Raw genomic sequence first — 25,842 nt, 5'->3', positions numbered from 1 at the left:
TCTGGCACTGCTCACCCTCTCTTACACCTCCATTTGCATCTCACTACTTTCTCACCCCTCCTTCCTATGCTCCCTTCCCTTCCCTCTATGCCTCATGCAAAGCTTCCTCATGTTCATCTTTTGTCTCCCCTTTTTTATCCATTCACTTTACTGACTGTCATTCACTTCCTCTCGCCTTCGCCTTCCTCTGTTTTGTCTGTTTCTGCATTCTGTCTCTTCTCCTAAAACCTTACTATATGTATTTCATCTTCCTGCAGGTCTTCCTGGCTTTCACCACCTCAGTCTCCTCCTTCTCATCGTCCTTTACCTCTTCCCACACATTTTCCTTTCTCTGCAACATGCAGCATCTTCTCTCCTCCTTCTATATTCATCCCAGGAATGAGTGAGTGACCTGAATCTGTCTCTTTGCATTATAGCCCCTCCCTCCTGCTCACGAACACCTTCAAAAACCAATAATGTGGTCGCCACCTTGCCTTGCATACCCTCATTTGTGTGTATGAGTTTAAGTGCGTGTAATTGAACCTGGAATGATAAGGAAGCCAGCCTTGGTACTACGAGTGCAGTGGACTTGGCTATGCCTCATCTGTGCTTGCCTGTGGGAGCCTGTTTGTTGGAGGCAATGGGTGTGAGTGGGTGAGTGTCTGTGTACTTTCTGTACAGTATATTTATCAGTATGCCAAGCAGGGAGCCTTAAATGGATTTCAGCTTGAATTGAAATATAGCCTTTCCCACAATAAAAAAAACTCAAGATTATCTCACATTGCCAGAGTCTTGAACGTATGTGCATATATATTGTTGAGAGTGTGTGATATCCTCTATGTGCTCAGTGTATGTTATGTTGTCAGTAATTGCCTGTGCCTTACCATCCATCACAGGGCTGTTTTTCTCACGCTTTCTCTACTCTCTTCAGTCACAAACTTGTTCTCTGTTCTGCAGAGAGGAAAAAGCAAAAAACTTTTTAAAAATCACTCTGACAAGTGTTTCTTCTTTTCTTTTTCTTCCCTTTCAAACTGAACGAGTGCATACATAACAAACTTTCTAGAAAAAGATTGCGTGGGGGGCTGGAGGGGGAGGAAGAAACATCATATCTGCCAAGCAGGAAAACAATCAAGGCAGATCGCGCTGAGTTGTCAAAGAAGATACCACCAAAACACTGAGGTCCCACCCTGGGAAAATGAAAAACATTGTAGTGACACAAAACACAGCATTCTCTATGAAGTTAGTTTATGCTCATCTTTTTTCGTGCTAAACTTTAATTTTTGCAACTTATTTTTCCAAGATGCAGCTGTTTTTTGAATATTTCCTTGCTGCTGCAAGGCTGATGGATGCACTGGCACTGGTTTTGGTCTTGACATTGTTATAAGAATTCAACCCAGGATAGATAAAAAGAAGGAAAAGTAAGAGAAACAAAAGACCTGGATTCAAACTTGGCAAATTACACTTTGTGATCACAACACAACAATCCCAAAAATGTCTTACATGACAGTCAGACACAGGTTACAATCGAAGGTGTTTTTAAAAAGCATTATATCCTCTTCCCTCACACAACCATCTAAAATGCTCAAATTTTGACATTTGACTGTTAATGATAACATGTCCTCCTGCCTCTCTTTTATTTATAGTTACGCATATTATATTCAGCTCCTGCACCACTAAATCTTAGACACAGTACTTTTAACAACTACAATCATAAGGCCTTTTAAACATGATTATGCAACTGCATGGCCTATTACTTGGACTAAAATTTAATTGCTAATGTTTCCAAAACGCTTGCAAGTTTTCCAATTTGAAATGGAAGCAAAAGCTAATGGCTGGTCAGTTAATGGTACTGTATAAATGACCAGTCAGGTGTGGGACAGGCTCATGTTGCAGCTGTCAAACTGGCAATCATCATTTAGACCATCCAGACCATAATGAGCATATTGAAAATGTATCAAATCAAATCAAGTAAGGTTTTGTAGAAACTTAATAGAATTTATGTCTATGTCCCACTCTAATTCAATTTTGCAAGTTCAGCTGTGACAATAGGTTAAAAGAACAGAGGGTGACATATTGTAGTTGCCACTAGAGGACTGTGAAGGTGACTGCATCAGTTGTGAGAGATGATGTGTGTCATCACTGACCTGTCCTCTCTGCTTTTTGCTGTACATTTCCAGAATGAGTTGATCTGTGTTTTTTCCCATCAAACATCAGGACCTCATGCTCCCCAGTCGACAACACCACCACAGCACCTAAAGATAATCGACAAAGATCTTTGTTTAAACAGTAGTTAACAGGCACTTCCACATCTGTCAATAACAAGAATCCGAATCAGATTTGATATGAGCATGTCATATTGTAGGTAGAAGTGAACCAGAGAAGTGTAACCCACAGAGAAGAACTCTGCCTAACCATGAGAGAAATCTTCACAACAAATACATGTCCATAGAGGGGAATAGAAAAAGACTGCATAATGCATCAAATGTTCTTCGGAGATATATGACTAATGACAACTTGACAGGCATATGATATCAGTGGGTGTTTAATGTTTGAAGTTGATTAAGATTTTGCTTTGTAGTCTTGTGCTCTACATGTTCTGTAGGATGTGCACCGGTCAAACTGTATCTCCATACCTCCTTTTTCAAAATGTAATAACTATTGTACATTAACCTTTTAAAACACAGTGAACAGCTTGCAAGTCAGATGGCTGGGTTTGTGTACTTCACATTAACAAGTTGCAGATTTCATGTTAAGCCAAAACACAGAGGAATACGTAGATTAAGTATGAGTGATGAAAAAGTTTTTGTACTTGTGATTAGTTTCATAGTGTCTCATTAATGAATTCATTTTAAGATACGAGCATGGTCCCTTGTCTGTTAGTACATTAAAATATGCTTTTAATGTCTCTAAAAATAGACTTGATATGTAAAATTGATTGACATAAATCTTGTCAAAATATGCATAAATGTGCACACACCACAGAGGTAGACAGGTCTACAGGTTGTGTGCATGTGTTTGTTTGATCCACAGAGGCAGTGACCTGGACCTAGATTGTAGAGGGGGAGCAGTTAAATGTACCGTGGCTGAGGCACCCAGTCAGTGAATGCTTTACTTTAGGTGGCAGCACAGTCTCCTCAACCACTCAGACATACCATGAAATCATACAGTCATAGCTCAACATACCATATCAGCCGCACTGCATGAAAAGTTGTAACATTATCACATTTCAACATTTCACTGAGCGTAGCATGCTATCAGTATTACACTGCAGTTAATGCATTCATTGATGAAAATCAGCTTTTGCGTCTGTTCAGAGCTGCATGATGTAACAATTGGATGTTAAAACATACCTGTCTTATTATTTAGATCTTTTATATTGCAGGCCAACTGCATAGCTAACTTTTTTATTAATTTTAAGTATCATCACAAGCCAATTCTGACACATTTAAGTGGTAAACTGCTGCAAAATTATGTATACATGCATAAAATACATGAATATATTATATATGCATTTTGGGGCATATTGTCCTCAAAGTTTATTATCAGTTGACTAATTAAAAGTGTGACACAAATTGTCAGCAGTATACAGTATATATACTGAAAACCATCTGCTGAATCCTTGTCAACCATGTCTACATAGAATAAAAAGTAGAACTAGGAACAAAAGCAGTGTGGGGGTTTTATGTCTTTCAGCATTTAATTACTACCCAGAAAAGGCAGTGAAAACACATTTTCTCAGTCAGGTTCCTAGTATAAGTGAGGGGGTTCCACATGAGTTACTTTTTGTAAAAATTAGAACAGTATTGGTTATTTAATGTAAGAGATTTCTGTCTTTTCTCTGTACTCTTTAACTGGTTTGAAACAGGCAGGAAATTGATTAGAAAAAGCTGTTGTCACATATTTGTGCACCAATCAGGATTCAGCAGAATTTAATGACAGTGTTTGTTTGCTGTCATTTTGCTGTCAATTGCTGTGAAGAGTTTTTGGCTGTTAAAGGACCAGTGCGTAGGATTTACTTGCATCCAGCTGTGTAGTAGGTTATTGCAACTGTCTTACCTCAACCTTCTGTCCCCAGAGCAACTACAGTGAAAATACGCAAAGCATATAGAGTCAGTATTTGGTTTGTCCGTTCTAGGCTACTGTAACATGGCAGTTTAACATGGCGGACACCATGTTAGAGTACCTACAGCATGGGAAGATACATAGGCTCATTCTACAAAAAAAAAACAACATAAAATCTTGGTGATTATACACAAAAACATATTTGCATATTACATACAATTTCTGCTATAATATTTAAATAAATGTTTCTAAATATTACACACAGGACCTTTAAACTCTCAGTCAATAATACTTAAAGATTGTTTAATGTTACCAAGAACTTCCAGATTTGAAACTGAGTTTGAGCTTAAAGGATGAGGGTTTCCCTGTTGGAGATCGCCAACTTTTCACATGAAGTCCCACTAGACAATATAATTACTTTGTTAATGTTGGGGGTTGAACAGTCAATGTTAAGTGTAAAACAATAGGTTAGTAGTTATGGAGAGAATGGAAATTTGATTTGCCAGGACAAGCAGAAAGACAGGGTTGTTAAAATTTATGAGATGATTTAATAATCTGCAATCTTTCAACCACACTTATCAAAGCAGCATGAGGTCAGAAGATGAACTGTGTTCCAGAAACGTCAGGCGCTCGTTTCACATGATCTTTTAGCAATGACACAATATAGACTTTCTTATAGCAGATGTTTTGACTTGTCAAAAGCAGGTGTAGCTAATAACATTAATGATGGCTGCTCTCCACTCAGACATTAGTTACAGGGGCCTGGTATCCTGCGTGCTGTCTCACTTGGATGATTTACTGACAAATTCAAATGGAACTGAACCATCATTAATATTATTAGTTACACCTGTGCTTTTCCTGCTGTGACATGCCAAAACATCTGTGGTGATTTAGGTGTACAGGCCTAAGGAGCACAAATGTAGGAGGAGCACAAGTACATAACAAACTGTGACATCAGGACAACATATCAGGCAAGAAAATGATCACTAATTCCAATGATGAAAATGGCTTTCTGTGGCACCAGGTTGCAGGTTGGTCGTCATCGCTGTACTTAGACAGTCCAGTCATCGATCTGGCTGAGGGACCCGGCTTTGACAAGAGCTCAGGTGGAGGAAACGATGGAGCGGGAAACAGAGATTGAGGAAAAGGCTGATGGGATCACTGCTTCATCTTGGCAACATCTCTCTGGAATTTCAGCTCCTTTCACCTCTCCTCTCTTTTTTCTCCACCTGCCTTCCTCTTCTTCGCCCCGCAGGACTCAGTGGAGCGATGGAGGGAAACAGAGCCCAGCCAACTCCACCTGGTCATTATCAACCACACACCTGCTGCCTCATCCCCATGCCTACTATCCTCCTGTGCTCTAACTCTTGCCTGTTTTAGGTCCTTACTCAACCATGACTAATGGGGATATCTCATTTTTGATTTTTGGCAGCGCATACACACCTATGTGCATACACACACTATTTAAACAGACTCTGTCCTCAGTTTAGGGTCATAAACATGCAGTGTATCTGTGTTTTCTATGTATTTTGCATGGTGTGTTTCCACATGGTGACACTGATTTGACATTACCTATCACCCTCTTTCGTTGGAAGACAGAACCGTCTTGCCTTTGCGTGAAATGCAATGTAAAATGCAGAAAACTAGTTGTTACCATCACTCTCAACATTTGCTTGATGACTCCTGTGTGACAGGTTACCATGACTACCTGACATTCAAGACACTTCTCCATCCATTTGTGCTGTAGCAATTGCTTGCACCTTGCCCTGCTCTAACCTTCCCTATCTTCCTTTCCCTTCCTTCCATCACTTCTTTCCCCCGCAATACAAATGCCATTCACTCAGAGAAGAGAGAAGAAGGTCGAGGCTTTTTGAAAGCTGAGGCTCCAGAAGAACTGAACTCAGCCGACAAAGGAGGGAGAAAGGGAGCGATGAGCAACAGGGGTTATAAAAAATTCATTGCCAAAGGAAAGGCACTGGGAGTCCTACGGTATGTGAACTGCTGTGTTACAGTCAATTTCTTTCTATTAATGTTCTCTTCTGGATTCCAGGCTTTCTGGACTTTATTGCACATTTTTTATTGTAAAAACTAGGGCTAGATAATTCAAAGTGAAGTCAGTCACACTGAGGATTTCAGATGAATGTGTGCATTCAACACAGGATGAGAGGACACAATAAGATGAACAGTACTATATATGAAAACTGACACTATTAACCTATTCAGTTTATTTGGATATTTTGCCTACAGATTAGAGAGAACTTGTAAGATTTCAACAACTTAATTGTTGAGATTCAACTGTTTCCTAAATAAAATATTTTGCTGCTTTTTAGGTTTGCTTATGTTCATTCTTAGTATTTGTACTGAAGACATCACAGCGAGATATCTTTATCTATGGAAGAGAATACAATCATTTTTATGTGCCCTCTGCACAAACTGATGTATGATCTACCAGGGAATACAAACTGTAATGTTCCAGTTACAGTACATAAAAACACGTCTGAACATTTGGGAGCTGGGTGAAATTTTCTTATGATGTAGTAATTTAAGCAGCAGTTTGCAGACAATCCCATTATCTGAGAAAACAGTTTATATATAAAAAGCTGCTAAAACAATTAGGTCAGTGAGTGACAACTACTGTACTACTACTGTTTTTCATTTTCTCTTTTTAATTGCTTCTTGTGCAGTTGCAGGGATATTCATATGTCTTATCCTCATCTTACCCTCTTTGGTAAGTTATTCAACATCTGAAATAAACATCTTTATTTACAATGGTATTTTTTGTTGTGATTGTTTTCTTGGTTAAATGAGAAGATTGATGGCACTGTCTGTCTGTGAAATATAAAGCAAAAGCTTAGCTTTAGCTCAGAAAAAAAATCTGCCTACCAACAATTTACAAATTAAGAAATTGTACTTTGGGAATGTGCATAATGAAGTATGGCATTTTAATGATTATGGCATCTTAAAATCATGATATATATTCTGACACAGGCCATACTGTATTAGATATACTTACTAATGCAGTATTAGCCTTACATGTTACATTCGGTACACTGATTGTCTTGTAAATTAACCTTAATTTATAATTAAACTGTTAAAAAGTAGTCATAAATATGTTATGTTGTATTGTTATTGTTGCAATTTTATTATTTTACAATCATTTACAGCATTTAACCAGTATTATCATTTATGTGTAACATACTTATTCATGTCTTACGGGCGGTGGTTATAAGTAGCTATAAGTAAATAAGTACATTTATTCAAGTACTGTACTTAAAAGTCCAGTTTGTCACGTTTAGGGAGCTCTTTTTGCAAAATATTGCAGAAATTAAATCACAATCAATTCATAATGTTTCATAAAAAAAGAAAAATAACATGTTGTACTTTGTTTGTTTCATCTGTACAATCAGTAACAACTGGCAAGTTGTGGTTTTATGTGCATATGTTGCGCAGAGCCATGCTAACTGTCTACTAGTGCTTCTAGACTTTATCCTAGGCTTTAGCTTATGTTGAACTATGGAACAGGTATAAGTGTAGCAGCAAATGTCAAATGTTAATATGATTAAAATACACATAGGAGACTACAGGGAATTGTTACAATCACAGACCAGAGGGCACAGCCTCCAAGCTGTGGTTTGTGACTGAGAGACACAGCAATATGTTCACACACGTGGGGTTTGAGCTTTGTCGTGAAGACGACATCATCCCATGTGGCGCCTACAGTTATGAAACCTAAAGGTCAATTGGAGATATCCTTTGCTTTAGGTAAGACAGCATGAAGTGATGCTCTAAGATACTCGCAGCAGCAGGTGTAATGCTGTCCTCACCAACGTACATTCATCAAATCTTTCTCTTCGTGACACAACCTGGTGAGGAACCAGCAGTTAAACCTCAATCTCCAGGTAGCCGTCAACTCTTATGCATGCACCCACGTGCACACACATCTTCCACTGTAGCCTCATCCCCGTGGTTAATTAATTGAGTTAATTAAGGGTCCTCGTGTCAGTTCCATTGCCAGGCAATGTCCATGCCTTATCTCAATCCCACAATGCACTTGATCACAAGCTGCTGTGTTTGAGACGTTACCAAGAAGTGATTAATTAATTCATGAGCGCTGGGTCGTTAAGACACACCACATCCCTCTGACATCAAAGTGACAGCGGTGAATGCAGGGGAGGGTGGCGGTTGTGTGGAGGCGGAGTGAACAGTAGCATGTTCATAGCTTTTCTGTTGATCACACATGAAAGGCCGACAGACATACTGAATGCGAGGGTTAAAGTGCAAAGCTTAGACTAAATCTTTGAGGGATTTACGAGGCGCCTGGCATTCTGTGATACCTCGAATCAGCATTAATCATTTATCATAACATGTATTATAAGTCAGGGTTTTTAAGCAGATTTCCATATGCTTGTCTCTGAATAAGAGAAAGAATGTAAATATTTTTTTTTCCATTTCATCTCTTCAGTTTTGTTATCTTTAAAGAACATGCAATGCAATTTTATCTTTTTTGACTGCTACACATCGTAACTAATTACCGAGCGGGGAAATAACGGAGAGAATTATTCTGTTTATTGTCTAAGGAATGGCTCTTTCAAGAACCATTCAAATAAGTGGAGAAAAATAAGCAACTGAAAAATGTGTACATATCTATTTGACTTCTTTGTTGTGCCCCCTCAAAGCTTAATGCCACAATGGACCTAAAGAGATTCATTCTTCTCTCCGAGGAAAAGCAACTGCTTTCAAGTTCGGTTCACTGAAGCTGCAAGACACAGGGAAAAAAAATTGCAGCCAAAGACACACATTTGAAGATCAAAGGGCTGTATTGTGTGTGTGTGTGTGTGTGAGAGAGAGAGAGAGAGAGAGAGAGAGAGAGAGAGAGAGAGAGAGAGAAAGACATACAGTGGACTGCAGCCGTAAGAAACAATGCTAAGGCATTTGATCAATCTGGCGTGGATCATCAGCTGGTTGAGTCGTGATTAAATTGACTGTGTGGGAAGTCCGAAATTGACCTCTCTGACCTCCAGACTTCATAGAAAGCACTCATGTATGCACACACACAGCTGGTAATGAAATGCATGCATGTGAGCGCATTTCTGCACAATACACACACAAGGTGCCAGCACACGCACACAGACACAGTTGAACTCTCCATCCTTGAGTGGAAGTGTGAGGGGTGGATGGGCTAATAGGACAGACTTCTCCGGATCCTGGGGGATGTGACCCGTCACCTGGCGAGGAAGACAGGCGAATCAGACAGACCACCTCTTCCCATTCACAGCAGGGGGTCTCCTCAGGGAGCCATGTATGTTTGTGTGTGCATGTGTGTGTGTGGATCTAGGGAGGAGGGGAAGCTCAAAGGTGAACAAGGTGACACTTGGAAGTCAAGTTCAGTCCATAATTGATCCAAAGCATTTTGGCTCAAGGAGAAAATGGAGGAAATAGTACATCAAATAAGAAAGCAGACCTGCTCAGACCAGCAGTCTCAGGAATCATCAGTCATGACTGGCTGGGCTGTGTTCAGCAGATTAGGTCCAGAAGATACTACAGACAACCTCTTTAAAAGCTCTGCAACGCTCCATATAGATTGTCAACTCATGTGTGTTAATCAGACATCAGGAAGCTTTAGGTCAGTGGAGCAGGGAATGGATTTTCTCAGGCCCTGACAGGGAGACGCCGTCTGTAATGGTTTCTACCTGTGGAGAATTTAACAAGCCAGTCAGAACAGAGGAACATTCACGCCAACTCAGATGCAGCGACGTGGTGAAAGCTTTCTTTAAAATGGGCAGAGAAGTTGCCTTGATTTTGTTAGAGACATTTCCCTAATTGAACTGTAGAAAAAATGTTGAGGAGCAATTCAGGTAATAAATTAGACAATATAAAGCCTGTGGTGGCCATGCAAGAAATGTTGCCATCATTAGAACATTGACCTAATGTGACTGTGGCTGCAAACTGAGACATTATTTGAGAGAGGTATCTGTGATGGTGAATTGCTGTTCTTCTGCTAAAGGTGGTAATCTGCTGCTTTCTGTAGATGTCTAATGGGCTCGAGGCATTATGAAATATGTGTGACAGTAGGTATATGCAAGTTTCTTTGTTTTTACTGACCACAGGTGAAGTAGCAGGTACTTTTCTCTCTCCACTGCAGGTTAAAGTCTGTGTAAAGTCAAAATAAATGTGTTTTGAGATTGTCAGACTAAAGAAAAAGTGTTATTAACCACCCAACCAAATCTGAATGATTAGAAATAACGACAAGTTTATGAAGATGGGAGTCAAAATCAGGTAAAAATGGGCAGTACTCTCAGCTCCAGGACTGTGGGGGCGTGTCCGCTGAACCACTCTGGGCGAGTTGAATGAATCTCTGTATCTCTGTGTCTTTCCCTTTCTGTCCAAATGTACATAAGTCATGTATCTCAGTGAAACAATGTCTGTCTGTCTGTGTTGCGCTGAAGGCTTTTATACTGTTGCACTAAGGGGGGCTGGGTGGTCACCACGTGATGTCACGCGGTCTCCTTTTAGGACCGTACAAAAAATCCTGGACTGGTGAAAAACTGTTTGAACCTCTAACTCCACATTTCAGTAATGTATCGTTCAAAGTCTTTTCACGTATTTTCAGCAACTATTTTCCAACATATTTATTGTGTTTTGAAAGAAAACATGGAATTGCCTTTATACAGACTTTAAATTAAAAAAATATACTGAACTCAAATATGCCACTGAACAATTAAATTGTTGTTTATTTATTTTTCTACCAGCACTCATGAGGACAAAACCCCCCAAGTGCCCGATAAGGCGGGAAATCTTTTCGTTATAATTACTTGCAGCTTTACATAAATACACAATTATGAATAAAGACAGGTTTTATTAAATAGTTTAATTGTAATTTTGGGGGTCTAATCTGATGAGGGAAAACAACAACTAGAACGGATTCAGATTTTTTCAAATCTATCTTAATACAATATCTACATATCTCATCTATGTTGAATGAGTTTATGATTGCTGTGATGATTTATCTTCCCTTTGTAGCATGACTACATTGTAAGGAATGTGGGACAAAATCCACAGTGCTCTTTTAAACAAAAATGCATTTTAAAGTTCAGCTAAAGATCAGACTGAGCAGCCTGAGTCAAGTGAGAGCTTCTTAAGCACAATTTATAGTTTCCATGTGTGCATGACTGCTATAGTCCACAAAATGTTGTCCTCTGTCCAAGTGTCTATGTGGATCATCTGCATGCAGCTCAAGATGAGAGTGGATTTTGTCCCCCATCTCAGTGTACACACAATATGGATCTTCTTACCCTATCCTTTAAACCAGTAATTGATGTTTTGGCTTCTTGGGGACACCACAGTTGTGGTGTGATCAGTTAAGTTGCAAGCCTTAAAACCAAAACAATAAGCAAAAGATGCTAAAACTCTTTGTAAAGTTTAGGTGAATTGTTGAGTCCAGTGATTGTTCTCTGTTATCTTAGCTGAAAAAGACACATAACATGTAGATGATGTATTTGATCCATTGTTAATATAAAATATTGATAGCGCAAGTTTAACTTCTGGTTAGAAGTTGTCAATATGCTTCTGTGTTTTTTTCAATGAATGTTGAAAATGTTCATTTTCTCACCTAACACTGACTACATCTTTACTAAATACTCACTGCAGACTTGCACTTGCCTTAGGGAGCTTTGTGTGACTGTGCATGTCTACAGTGGGCTGAAGGTTGGCACCACCTGTACTTGACACCCACTCCTCTCCTTCAGACTCACACACACACACACAGCCTTTTCTGTGTACTATAAGTTAAGAACGGTGACAGTAATCCATCTCGTAGCATCCCCCAACCAGTCACGGCTGTCACCTTCTCCACGCCAGGAGAAACTGAACCGCTCACTGGATTTAGGGCCCTATAGATACCACTGCCACTCATGGTGCTCCGGTTCCACCATGCTCTTGCATGCAACAAACATTGACAGATACCAAAAGACTGCTCAGCTAAAATAGAATTCCAATTTCACTGCATTGAGTGTGTGATAAAACACAGAGCCCTCTTCAATTGTAACTAAACGAGATTAAAGAGAAAAGGGTAGGGGGGGGGGAGCAAATACAGATCATGGCTTTATTAACTATGGCACCAGAATTTTGCATGCAAAGAGAGGTGGAGGAAGGAGGCAGGGAGGCGAGGGGGGGAGGGGGCGGTTGAAGAAACGAGCATCTTGTGCTTTGCAAGGAATTTATCATAATGTTCGCGCTGCAAGATCATTTGCCTCTTGACAGGATCATTACGAGATTCAGTGCTCCCACGACCATTACGCAATTTCAGCGTTCCTCCTTGGATGGAATTTTAATTGAATTAGCCCGGCTGGTTACACATGGTGCGAACGATAACATTTTCTGTCTATCTGGGCTCATTGAATCCGCCGTGGTAGGAGGGGGTGGGGGGGAGTGCTGACGCTTAAGGCAGGCTATGAAAAAAGGACAAAGTGGTTTTGGTTCATTCTAGTGTGCTTTCTCCTGGGTCCCTCTCTCTGTTGTTCCATGCCTTCTTGTTCAGCAACAATACATGGCATGAAAATCACTGGGCTAGCCTATCTGAGCCAGCTGATGCTCTACTGTAGTATATACTCAGAGCCACTCTTCCATGTAAGTGCCCATGTAAGCTGAGGGCAGTGCGAGCGTGATGTATGGTTAGGGGGTAAACGTGTTAGTATTAACACCTCCAGAGAACAAACCTCAACCAGCCACTCAAGTACATTGATATGAGAATGATTAATGATGCTGGTCATGCTATGAAAGGCAGGGAGATGGAGGAGGGAAGCTATCATGCTGCAGGCTGACAAGAAGGTTTCTCTTGATGGTGAACAATTTAAACCTTAATTCTTTGATACTAAATGACACAGCCCATTAAGAGGCTAATGTGGGCTGGGTACTGATTTTTCAGTTCTAGTGAAGATAGTATACAAGTTTCTATACATTCAAGGTTAAAAACAAGATACACTGGCAGCCCCCCTACAAGAGCTTTGCCTCAATGAAATACAGTCTAAAAATACTTATAAGTAGAGGACATAAGCATATAATTCCATCATTTGGCACTTGACAGGTTTTGATAATTGATGCTCTGTGGCAAGAATATATTCAGGGTCTGTATCAAGCCATATCGGAACCCTGTTTTATTAAAAATGTATCAAACCTGACAAAAAGATTTGCAGTCTTTTGTGTTAAATGCTTCACAGGGTTAAGGTCTGGTCACACCAGAATTTCAAACAGCGAAATTGTGTCGCAATTCATTTTCAATGGAATTGCCATAATCAGTGGATTCCCTCACTGCGACAACATCAACTTTTCAGCGATTTCATGCTACGCCAGCAGCAAATCGTCACAACAGTACTGACCTTTAGGTGAACAGAGAGCCATCAAGTTCAAAATGGAGGAACTATTACAGCCTATTAGTTGACCTCCTGTCAAAGTAAAAAAAAACCTCCAGTTTGTGGAGTCAATAGTAAAAATACATACTCTCTCTACATACTCTGAATTGTTGTACTGAATTGTTCTAAGGACGGCTGATTAGCTCCAGGAGTTTTCCCTTTTTTATTGAATGTAATGTTACACAAAACTAGACAACAAAGTTCCATGAGCGGTGAAGTTATTTTAAAAAAATTAAATAGAAGCTCAGAGTTACTGACTGTGATTGACTCGCGCTACCAAGTTCCTGGCTAGTAAATGTTTGCTGTTAGTTTGCAGCTGAAGTAGTTTCCAAATAACCCTGCGAATAGTCCCTACATCAAGCTTCTAGAATAACATATTACATTATGACATGGATTCAATTTCATTGTGCTTCTTTATGGTGTGAATGGGTCTTTGTGTCGTTGGTCATATTTGAAATGCAATACTACACGTCTAGATAGCTACCCTTTCTGTTGTCACTGAGGATGAAAATTCCTTCAATGTTGTGCATGGACAGTCTTGAGTAGAAAGTTAAGATGCAGGTAGAGAAAGTGGCAAACATACACATACAAGGGATCACAGTAGTCTTGGCCATAGCAAGAAAGTGTGAGCTGTGGCATCATAACCCCCATGCTAGAGTAAAACATATATTAAATGCTACTATGAAACAAATGGACTGCTACTTCATCCATCCATCTATTAAAACTCATTAAATAAAACCCCAAGCCACATTTTATTTAGCAAAAAATGTTTAATCTCTCCTTGATGTGTGTTTATTTACAAGTAGTAAATCTGCAAAATAGGAAATAACAGAATATTTACACAATGAATGTTAACCTGCAAACTTGTGACAGTTGCTTCAAGTCTGAAACTGTATTCTGAGTTATTGAAGTATTAAAATTCCTTTGCCAGCTCTGTCCGAAATTCATTTAGCTTTGTGTTTCCTTGGAATCTATGTAACTTCCATTTAAAAAAGAAAAAGAAAATAACAACTATTGAATTTTCCAGAAATTGAAGAAAGATGGAAAAAAAAGAGAAAGAAAACAGAATGGTGCCAGGACTTGTTTGATTGAACTGTTTTTTTGGAAAGGCAAAAGTGTGACTAAGCATGTCTGAAAAGCTAAGAATTAAACATGAGATACATGACTGAGTGCTGAATCTGCTCACACTGAAGGCATCGCAGAAAACTTCACTTGTTAATTTGTTCCGATTTGACAGAAAAACAGCATTAAACCCAGCAACTTTCTGTCAAACTACATGTTCTTGTGACAAGCTCCAAGTCAGCAGCTGATGCCTGCTTCCTCCTGATGACACCAAACACTCATGCTTCAAACCACCTCAATAACAACAAATACAAGTCATTTATCACACTACAGTGCAAAATGAACGTTAGAGTCTGGGAAGTTTCTCCAATGATGCGTCCGAACTTGCAAAGCAGGTCAATCTAAAAGGCAAGTAGCCATGCAAACTATAAACAAGCCATCTCCCCCAGAAGTCATTTAATCAACCAAATTACAACCAGAATACGACAAAAAAATGGAGCATGAACCTGAGAATGAATTGAGAATGTTTTAAGTGTCTTTAAAAAGCCTGACAGATCACCAACTGGGCATTTCTGCCTGTGTGCTTTTACAAGGAGTGAGGGGATTTGTCCCAACTTTACATTGTACTCGTACTGGTCATTCAAGGGACTGCTGTTAACAGCACCACTGAGCTCTGGCTTCAGCAGTCATCTATTTCTTTGCAATGTGATCTACAGTAAGAGCACCAAAATGTATGAATGCAGCAAAAACTCAGCTTTAAACAAAGAAATAAAAACCGTTATCATGTTTGTAAAGTGGACAGAGCATATTTTGGTGAAGGTTTTGCAGTATTATTTAATACCGATAGTTCGAAGAGAAATGATTTAATGTGTGTAGCTAAATGAAATTTATAGCCAAACATGGGCAGAGTGGTCCCTCAAGATTGATTCTGTCAGGTACAGAGTGAAAGTCCCAACAGACATCCAGATTAACAAGGCTCATATGTATGCATCTGTCGAAAGCAATGTCACATCTGAGACATGTAAACAAAACGGTGGGTTGGCAATTATTTAGGAGGTTGTGCTCACTATTTTTGGATGTGAAAGGAGATTGTTTTGTTTTTAAGGAACCTGGCATAAAAATGGACAGCGACAGCATTTATGATCAGCATAAAATGACAGCCCTAATGTTTGATAGAAAAAAACAAGGTACAAGAGATAAAGCAGCAAGTCACATTTCCATCACAAAGACACAGATGCTCATCTGATGCAACAATTTCATTTCGATCCTTGATATCAGGAAAATAAACCTTGAGTTCCGTCAAGTACTTCAACTTCAGGCAAACCAAAGAGAATTTTGTCTTCTGTGTACCGTAAAATGTACAATTTACATGTTGAAAATAAGACAAAAAACAAACAAACAAAAAAAAAACCTGATTACAAAAAATGGCAAACAGCTTTTGTTCATCATGAAAAAGTATACAATTTACAAATGAAAACATCAACAAAAACATTATACAGACCACAGTTTGGTTTTTCGGCAAGCAGAAAAAACAAAAAAAAAATTAAACATTATTTCTCACCACAAAGTCAAAAACCCTGACTTCAAGACTTCAAAAAAAGAGAAACAAAGAAATCCTCTTAAGAGAGCAGTAATGAAAAAAAAAAAAAAGCTTAAGCCACACATGGCAATAGGCTAGTTTTGAAACAAGAGCTGTAGGCTATAGGGAGGATTACTCAGCCTCGTGTAGCTAATGAACAGAGGTGTCTCACCTCTGTATCTTTCTATTCCATCCCTCTTGGATAAAAAAGCTCATCTCAAATAGGTAGGTTAGAGGTGGAAAGAAACACTCATATCTTTTCCTTGCCCTTCTATTTGAGTATTAACATTGAGAGAAAAAAGTGGCTTCAGGCTGAAAACAGCTTTCCCCCCACTGTTTCACCATCAAGGGGCTTGGCAAAGCTCTACCCGACCTCATTGTCGCTCCTGTAAAGACGTAAATAGTGTCTGAGAGCACCAAGACTTTGGCTTTGCTCTAACAGGAAAATTAATGACCCTTCAAGGGATGGATAACACAAACTCAGGACCTGTGGTATCCAAACTGTTAGATATGGTGGCTGCATGTTTTGGGGCAAACAGATTATTTCAGGTAGTGCAATGTAGCTACTTCATTGTTCAGTCACTATACCATGATCCACTGAACTGTCACTTCTTGACCCTTGAAGAACAGAACCAACCGTGGCGTCGGATACGAACGTGGCCATGATAAAGCAACAATCCTGTGAGTATATATTTGGTTTTCTGAAACCAAAAGATTGCACTGATTGAATTAGAAACAACAGCAACTTCATGTTATCACCATGACACCATGAACTGTCCCCGAGAAGACGGACGACTTCCCACTTTTTTTCAAACAAGGATCTTATGATGGGTCATTGCTCAAACAATTCTTTTCAGTCACTAGGCATGTTCATATTTAAAATCATACGGTAGCACATTCCATCTAACAAAATGTCTTTGCACTAAACAACATTCAAAGAAAACATGGCACAGTACGACTTTTTTGTTTCTTTTTTGTTTTTCTTTTTTGTCTATGTTGTTTTTTTTTTCTTTTGTACTTGAAATATCAAATCATGTTTTATATTGTTGTATTTTTCTTGTTTGTTGGTTTAAAATGAAAAACAACAAAAATGTTTTCTCCCTAATCTTTCTTTAAAAACGTAGCTGTATTTATATATAATATCTATATCGTCTTCCTTTGTAACGTTTCTGTAAATTGTGCAAATTCAGCAGTAATACAAGTGGCGAGAGATCAGAGAGTGGGCAGTTGATTACATTTATACAAAAAAAATCAAAACAAACAGAAAAATAATCTAACAACATCCTTTAAAACTGTGACACCCGTTGGAGTCACATGACCTAGAGAGCCTCTCTCCATTGGCTCATCACAGATTGGTCCATCCTGCTAATGATGCCATATATGGAGTTTCCTTTCCGGGCTTCATTGTTTCTTTCCTGACCATCGCGTCATCACGACAAAACTCCTGAAATCAAAATCAAGCAAACAACAAACACCAACATCCACAATAATCAAATGCTGTCAGTTGACATGTTTCTCCATGTATGCATGTGTGAAAACGTCCGGTGTCCCAGTCTCTCACATAGACACCAGCCCACACACAATACGGGGGCTGCAAACAAACACACACACATACACATGTAAGCGTACACAGGCCCGCCCATCTCTGCCGAACACCCCCCCGTTTTGCAGTATACTGCTTCAGTCCTTTTGCAGTTCGTCTGTCGTATTGTTGGGGGTTGGAGTTTTGTTTGTTGGGTGAGAGGAGCGAGGGGGAGAGACAGATGGAGAGGAGGAGTGAAGAGAAGGAGGAGATGGAGGTGCTGGTTGGTCCTCAGCTGCTCAGGGCCATTGTGTCGATGACCTGCTCCAGCTTGCTCCTCAGTCTCTGTCTCCTCGCCTGCTCGTCCCGCTCCAACGCCGACAAGATCTGAAGATAGAAAGGCGGAGAGGTCAGTCGATGTTACAGCGTGCTGGATTTTGCTTTCAAAACACAGTCATTCTTTCCAAACATGGCTGTCACAGGACACTAACAGCCCGACTGGTTGGTTCATAATTGAAATATAGCATAAATTATAACATAAAGCCAATATTCAAATAATGGACGAGTCTAAAATGATCAGCATGAACAAATAAAGGCTGGGTAAAACATACTGAGGAGGGTGGAACCGTGTCAGGTCATACTGAGCAGTCTGCTGCTCTGAATTCGATATTTGTATACAGAAATCCCTGTTTACATCCACATAATATCCACATATTAATTCCAGTTTTTCCACAGTTTTGTTTTTGTTTTTGAAAACATCTACAGTGTCCTTCTCACCTCATCCTTGTACTTGACAATGTATGAGTAGATCTCATGTAGGGCCGACATGCTATTGAACTGGTTGGCGTGCAGGCGCGACTGCTCCGCCAGGTAGGCACTCATGTCCTGGTCACTGATGGCCGGCATCCTAGAGATGTCAGAGTAGTACCTGGAGAACAGAAACACAGTTTAGATCTTGACAAAATTGAGTTAAACAGCTTTAAGGCCAAACAAAGTAAAAATGTCGACATACCTCTCTACCCAGTTCTTATAGTTGGGGATGTCTTTAGCGTAGAGCAGCTTGTTTGAAGGAGAGTCCTTCCCTAGTTTATGCTCCGATGTGGAACAGGAGTCCATGAAAGTCTGAGCCACCACAGACAAGCAGGCATCTGTAATGCTGTTCTTATGGATGTCAAAGACAAACTGGGGGTTCTTGATCACATTCACCCAGAACCGCAGAGGAAGACTGGAAGGATTGAAACAATACAGGAAGGGGGTGGAAGAAGATACAGGGAGAGTTGCATGTTAGAAGGACTCGACAGGCTATTAAGGTGCAAAGAACACTGCAATCCGAGAACTAAAATACCTGAAGCATGAGAAATAGGCACGCTGTACATTCTGCCTCACTACCACAGTAAAGTCTTACAGTCTAAATCTTTTTCACGGCACTAATAAGACACAGCTACCAAATACTCCCAATAACACTGACAGGGATGGGTGGATGCACACACAAACTCACCAGTTGCTCTTCCAAGTGTGCCGTACATCAGAGTCTGATATGGAGTGTTTGTCTGCCTGCTCGTCCAAGAAGTCAAACATGTACTTGATGGCGAGAGGCAGGGCACTTCCTCGGTGCGCTGTGCTGAAGATGGTCTCGAACAGGTCATCCACAAACTTCTGGAGTGTACCCTATGCAGGAGAACCAACACCGGCTTAGTTAGTTTGCAAAAACCAAGATGATTTATCATTTAACATCTCTTCTCTGTTCCAATAATAATATAAGTGAGCCTATCGGCACAGTAAGGTTTTCTGAAATGTAAAGATGTAAAAGTACAGAGCATAGCTGAGTTATAACACTACTAAACAACAGTGTTTGCTTGCTTATTCCTCTTGCTGGTGTTGGTCTGGTTGTTGGCGCTTGGCTGTTAGTGAAAGGGGTTGGAGAGTGACACTGCTTTGCTTTTAGTACTCCAACTTCCTGAGAGCTTGTGAAGGTGCTGAGTGCTCAGTGTTCTTTACAGTATTTACGAAGGGGCCCAATGAGAGTTCAGCCGAAGGCTGTTCTGCAATGTTTTTTTTGTTTTTTTTTAAACCACATCACACAACTCTGAATCCTCACAAATTCTTCTGAAGTTGAAACGATTTGATATTTCCCACAAGCTTTCAGCACCTTCATTTCAATCTTCAAGCATCCAGGCCATCTTTTACAAAACCTTATTTAAAAACAGCCAGAAGTCGAATCTTCAGTTTTGTATTCATTCACACATCCACAAATCAGCTTCCTAAACACACAAAGCTTTGAGGGCTGTAATAAATGAGAACAAACTGAAGCGCTCCTTCTTCCTCTGGTTTGCATTTCCTGATCGAGGTACTGTTGATGCCGCTAACCTTGCACTTTCCTACCTGGAGCTCGAACTGTGGAAATCTGGAGCTCATGAGTGAAAACATTGGGGGAGAGGAAGTACCAGGGTGAGCTGAATCACCAAGATAGTTAGTACTTGCAAATGAGCACAAAAAGCCTGACACTGTTAGGAGACTGCACAGGCCGTTGTCGTGTGTAATTGTGTATGTGTGCAAGCAAATTTGGGACAAAACAGCTGGTGTATATGTGTATTCTGTGTATAAGGTGAGGCAGAGTGATGCAAAAGAAGATATGTGGACACAGTCTCCCTCATAACACCTCATGCTTTAAGTGTATGTTTGACATTTAATGTTTTGTGGATTCAAACTGTGTGAATTAGGCTTTGTGTTGTGATGGCAATCTCAGAAGTGGAACCAAGTGGATGCATTTCACACTTAATTTTACAGATAGTGGTTTTGTGTGGCTTCTTGAAATAAGGTCAACACAACAACAGCAAGTTTTTGTAAAAATGGTAGATTCCTGAGGATTACCACTTTAATCCACCAACCTATTAATTCTAAAATGATTTTTCATGTCATTTTATTCTCATTCTTATTCATTTAATTTAAATATTAATATGGGCAACTGTGAGATGCACACAGCTGCATTTTTTCCTCTGTAGGACAATTACAAGAATAACCTAACCAGCCCTCCAGTTGAAAAACATTTACAAACTTCTCTCAATCACACTTGAAACAGCTGTGGTAAAGATGCCATCGTACCAGCTTCATCGGTCCCAGAGCATAAAACAGTCCCAGTGTTGCGACTGCTGTTTCACAAAACATTTTAGCTGTGATGGGAAGTCAAGCACACCGTGCTCAGTGGTGGCTAACAACTAACTCAGGGATGAAAATACACATTGACTGGTCCTTGTTTCCCCAGGACATCAACACAAGCTGAAAATAACCTTTCAGATGATCATCTGAAGACACATGCTGCATAAACAACTTGAGCACAGGTTCCACACTGTGGTCTGGAGGACATGGAGGAATGTGGTGAGTAATGATCTCAGGGTAAAGGCCTGGCTCTTAAAGCCCTGAGGCCACCTATAGAGGGCTCAGTAACACCAGCCAAACAACTCAATAGTCAAAGGTCAACCTCCTAATTAAGACACAAACACTCAATCCTGTGCATATGTGTGTCTTTGTGCAAAAGGTTATGAAAAATGTTAATGAGCTTTGAGACCACCACCAAACAAAGGTCAGGAGTAGGGGCTTCTGGTGGAAGTGGGCTACATGACAGGGATGTGGTGGAGTGGGGTTTTTAGGCTAAAGGTGTGTGTGTGTGTGTGTGTGTGTGTGTGTGTGTGTCTGTGCAAATCTACAGCTTCTCAATACCTTGGTGGCTAGCAGTCTGGTCAGGTAGATCTCAGAGACCATCTTGCTCCCCCTGTCTCCTTCCCTCTGGTCTGAGTGGTCGTGGTTCTTGACCAGGTGCCACAGTTTGGTGCCGCTCTCGAGGTCGGGGGTGATCATGGGTGTTCGGGAGCGCAGGCTGTCTGGGCTGCTGGCTGTCCTCAGCATGCTCTCTGGAAGGAGATGGAGACATGGAGTAGAGTTGAGTGAATGGGCAAAAATAACATTAAGAGAGGACAGACACAGACATGTGGAGTTGTACATGTGATGTCATATTAGTTAGATATTTTACATTTATTCAAGTACCCTGGGATAAGATGGTAAAAGGAAAGAAGAAGTTCAGAGACACCGATGCTCACTTTGTGAATATGAGTTTTTTTTATTGTTTGTTTTGATATTTTAATGTAATGTGAAACAGATTTGGCTTTGACACAAGACAAATTTTAGTGGAGTCTTACAATAAAGTGAAATCTAATCTATCCTGCGGAAATCTGGAGCCTCTGGTTAAGAAGGCAATGGTATTATTAAATAAATATGATGTGATTACATCTATCAAGCAGCCCATAACATGGTGCCGGTCTGTAGTTTATAGAAGTATAATTCATTTTGTCTTAATCACCATTTCAAGGTGAACAACCCTGTAAATGTAGCTTCCTCGGTTTAAAAAGAAAAAAAATACACAAATAAGAAATCAGAAGCAGAGAGAGAAATCTCTGTGTAGAGTTAAAAGCATTTCTGAAAGGTGACAGCTTCTTCTACTTGCATGTCACTCTTTCATTCCAGAATAAATTTGTCTGTCACTCTCTCTCCTGCTCCCTCCCTCCCTCCCTTTGTTGGACAGTGATCCCCTATTTTGTGACACAGAGCATTACACTTTCAGTTCGAATGCTTGTCACTTCCGTGACAAAGCAAAAAAGGATTGAGAGGTTCAAAATGTCAGGAGAGAATGTGGACCAGGGAAGAACAGTGTGATGGGGTGTTAGTGAGTATTTATGTGTATGTCATGGAGGCAGAGCTCGGGAAGAGAGTTACTGTACACTAGAGAAGGATTTAGAAAACAGAAACGAGATGAAGCAGTGAGAAACAGAGGTTCACTTCAGGCCTAGCATTAACAGGGTATCTGCATTTGCATTGATTTGGCATAAAAGTGCAGCTCCGTCAGACATGTCCGAGAAATTCAGTTGATGTTCTTTTCCCATAATGCACAGAGTCATTTCCTTTCATTTAAAACTTTCTTTCTTTCTCGCCAGTTTTCTCTGTTTTGTCGAACGTCATTAGGAGAGGCACTGGCTAAATTACATGTTGGAGGTCAAAGTCACGCAACCATTTTATGCGGTAGCACAGCCAATCAGCAGTCTAGGACCTAAGTACACCTCGGATCAGCATATGTTGCACAGTTTGACGTTTCTGACATAAACAGTGTAAACAGTGCAGAGTGCCTTGTTAATGAGCCACTTTAAAGTGTGCTGTACAGTGCAGGTGGAACAAGTATGTTATTTTCTTACCTACTTGACATCAATTTGTGTGATTTTATGGAATATAAATGTGGATTCATTTGTCATTTTGCAGATTTTTATTACATTATTTTAATACCAAAAAGCCATGTGAGGTATAAAGGCAATCAGAGAAGTGAGCAGCAATAAAAAAATTAAAAAAAAAAGTCAGCGAAGGAGCTGGACAACCAGGAAGTGACTAGGCACTGACCCAGCCACTCTACTCGATGGCAAAGAGTTGCCACAATTGGATTCTTTCAATAAATCTTCATTCCAGGTAATTTAATTTCAGCTACTTCTATTTGTTTCTTTGGACACAGCATATACATTTATACTTTCTATAAACTGAAACTATTTACCAGTTTTGAAACCCAGTTCACCTAAAATGGGTCTTGCTTACAGAGAAGCCGACACCAAACAAACATAATTAAATTGTTCAGTGGTGTGTTTGATGGTTCTTCTTGTCAGCAGCATCATATTTTTGAAAATTGAAAACAAAAGATGGAAAAGAGGAATTTTGCTTCCTTACTTACACATATTATAAAATGAGGGCATACATACATACATACATACATACATACATACATACATACACTTATACACAGACAAAACACGCACACACACACACACACACACACACCTTCTCTCGTACCGTATCTGCTGAGGGACTTGGTGAAAGTTGAGGAGTTGGAGATGTTGTAGGCTGAGTTCTGTTTAGGCACCAGGGCGATCACTGAGCCATCTGTCACCTGAAACAGGATTTTCAAGATCAGCTATGACTGCACAGAATGTCCCGCAGCAGGATTATAGTCCAAGCACACAATCACAATTTAGTTTGAAGGAGAAAGAAACAATAATGTGCAATCCAATCAATGGAGTGACACCAAGCTCCAGCAAGACAGCAAGCATTGTGGGATTTATGTTGAACTTGAGTACCTGGTAATGAGCCAAGGTGTTGAGTCTCTTCCAGTCGTTGTCTATCTTGGTGGTGACATCTTCGTCCTGAAGGATGATGCGAGCCATCCTTCCCTGCCGCCATTCTGTCACACACACACACACACAAAGAAGATACAGGTAAGGTTAAATGTGAAGAAACGGGGTAATGGGACATGGATTGCACAGATACACTCACCACCTGTCCTCCAAACAAAAAGTGAAGTTGCTATGACTTACTAAGGATGCTGACAGCATTACAAGTTCATTGACCTAATACATTTAAATAGGTACAGTGCATAACTGACATAAATTTAATTTCTAAAAACCTCCTCCTGCTTTAGAGAGGTCTTGTAACCCTTGAAATGATCCTTACCCAGGTCCATATCGGAGGCCTTTGGTCTCTGGGAGTATGGTGTGCCTTTGTACACAGCATCCAGCAGCTTCTCCTTCACCTGCGTCACTGTGTCACAGTTCAGGCTCTTCACTGTCACCTCGGGAGCGTTCTCATTCTCTGGGTTCACACAGTGCAGCGTCTAGAGGGGGGAGAGGGACAGAGGGCAAAGCACACAGGTCACATTTAGACCAGGAAGTCAGCATGGACTGGGAGCATTTACTATCGATGTGGGGAAGCATGACTCTGCAATGATTTTTGACCCGCAGCACTTCTTAAGGCAATTTAGAATCAATATTTAGCTGCAGAACATACATGCATACAGTGCATCTTTTGCTTTTTATTACTTTCATAAATGCATTTCATCAGAATTTTGGAAAAGTGCATGGTTCCTGATTTAGCAAGTAGATATTTCCAACTATCAAGTACATCTGTTTTAATGTGCAGTCTATTTGTTTGTATCCGCTAGTGTGTGTTTGTGCACTGACCAACGTCTTGTAGTCAATCTGCTGCCTGATGAGTTTGTCCTCGCTGAGGGAGTAGCGGGCCTCTCCTGTGATCGAGTCTATTGGTCCCTTTTCCATTTGCTGCTTCATGGCACAGTACAGCATGAAGAGGGGCTCGCCAGCACACTCCTGGAAAAGAGGAGGGGAAGTGGTCAAAGACAGTAGGAAGCGGGAGATGGATAGAAGCAAAAAGGTGAGAGGAGGACAGATAAAAAAAAGGGGGTCAAAGGAGAGATGAATACAATGGTGCAAAAAAATCTTCAAGCTTCGTAAATCTCTGTTTTTGTGTGTATGTGTGGAAGTGAGTGAGCAAGAAGGAGAGGGAACAGAGAGAGTGTGAGTGTGAGTGTGAGTGAGTGGCAATTGATGGAGGAGTTAATAGAAGGTTAACGACTGAGGGGTGAAAAACGCTTCGAGAAGCACTTTGGTGTGTGAGACGTGTCAACAAGGCAACGAGCACTGGGATGTTGGACCCTGTCTTTCCTTCCCCCGCTCTCTTTTTCACCTCTTTTTCACTCACTTGTTCTGCTGGCCTGTCATGTCAGCGCTCGCCTGCTTGTACAATGTCTAGATTCCTCTTTAAAAGAATAATTCTGCTTATTACAACTTGGGTCTTATTTTTGCAGTTTTATCTTTTCTGTTTGCAGTAATGGCACTGTACTCACTGAGGAATGCAGTAATGTCGTTAAAAAGAAGAACACAATTACAATAAAGGCCAAGACTGTGACAATGGGGCTCAAGTAAATGCTTTTGGTCTCAAATGAATTTTTTATGCCTAAACTGAACCAAACCTTAAACACAGTGGTGTAATATCAGAAAAAAAATGTTGAATCTCAATCACAACAAATAAGCAAATACTAATACTAATTTAAATACAATATTCTATATACACCATCTGTAAGTGGGCTATCCAAATAAAGAGTTACAATTGAATTATACTATAACAATTACATTTTGCAACAACAAACAAGCAACAAATTGAACTCCTCATGCAGAAACAGAGTGACCACGTGACTGCTCACGCTCTCAAACAAGCAGGTGCACAGGAGGACAAGTGAACCTTTAGAATAGGGTAATGGATAAAGGGATTTTTCTTCTTACTCCTGTTCCCTTTGGTAGGTAAAAGCTTTATCTATTTCCTCCCTTTGAACGACTACTTGACCTTTACCC

General features: G+C 40.2%; 1 protein-coding gene across 2 annotated transcripts in view; it reads right to left on the bottom strand.

Moving 5' to 3' along the window:
• Positions 1–14,198: 14,198 nt before the first annotated feature.
• plxna1b (plexin A1b) overlaps positions 14,199–25,842 on the bottom strand; it is a 186,736-nt gene continuing 175,092 nt past the window's right edge. For both annotated transcript variants that reach the window (XM_027279877.1, XM_027279878.1), the window contains exons 24-32: positions 24,655–24,801; positions 24,149–24,308; positions 23,776–23,879; positions 23,492–23,588; positions 21,329–21,519; positions 19,110–19,279; positions 18,624–18,836; positions 18,389–18,539; positions 14,199–17,998 (exon numbers count right to left, since the gene is read on the bottom strand). In XM_027279877.1, the coding sequence (XP_027135678.1) occupies positions 17,903–17,998; positions 18,389–18,539; positions 18,624–18,836; positions 19,110–19,279; positions 21,329–21,519; positions 23,492–23,588; positions 23,776–23,879; positions 24,149–24,308; positions 24,655–24,801 (1,329 nt within the window). In that variant the 3' untranslated portion in view covers positions 14,199–17,902. The remainder of the gene's footprint in view (positions 17,999–18,388; positions 18,540–18,623; positions 18,837–19,109; positions 19,280–21,328; positions 21,520–23,491; positions 23,589–23,775; positions 23,880–24,148; positions 24,309–24,654; positions 24,802–25,842) is intronic.

This window comes from Larimichthys crocea, chromosome VI, assembly GCF_000972845.2.
Source record: "Larimichthys crocea isolate SSNF chromosome VI, L_crocea_2.0, whole genome shotgun sequence".
Classification (NCBI taxonomy): domain Eukaryota; kingdom Metazoa; phylum Chordata; class Actinopteri; family Sciaenidae; genus Larimichthys; species Larimichthys crocea.
This window is presented reverse-complemented; position numbering and strand designations above follow the sequence as displayed.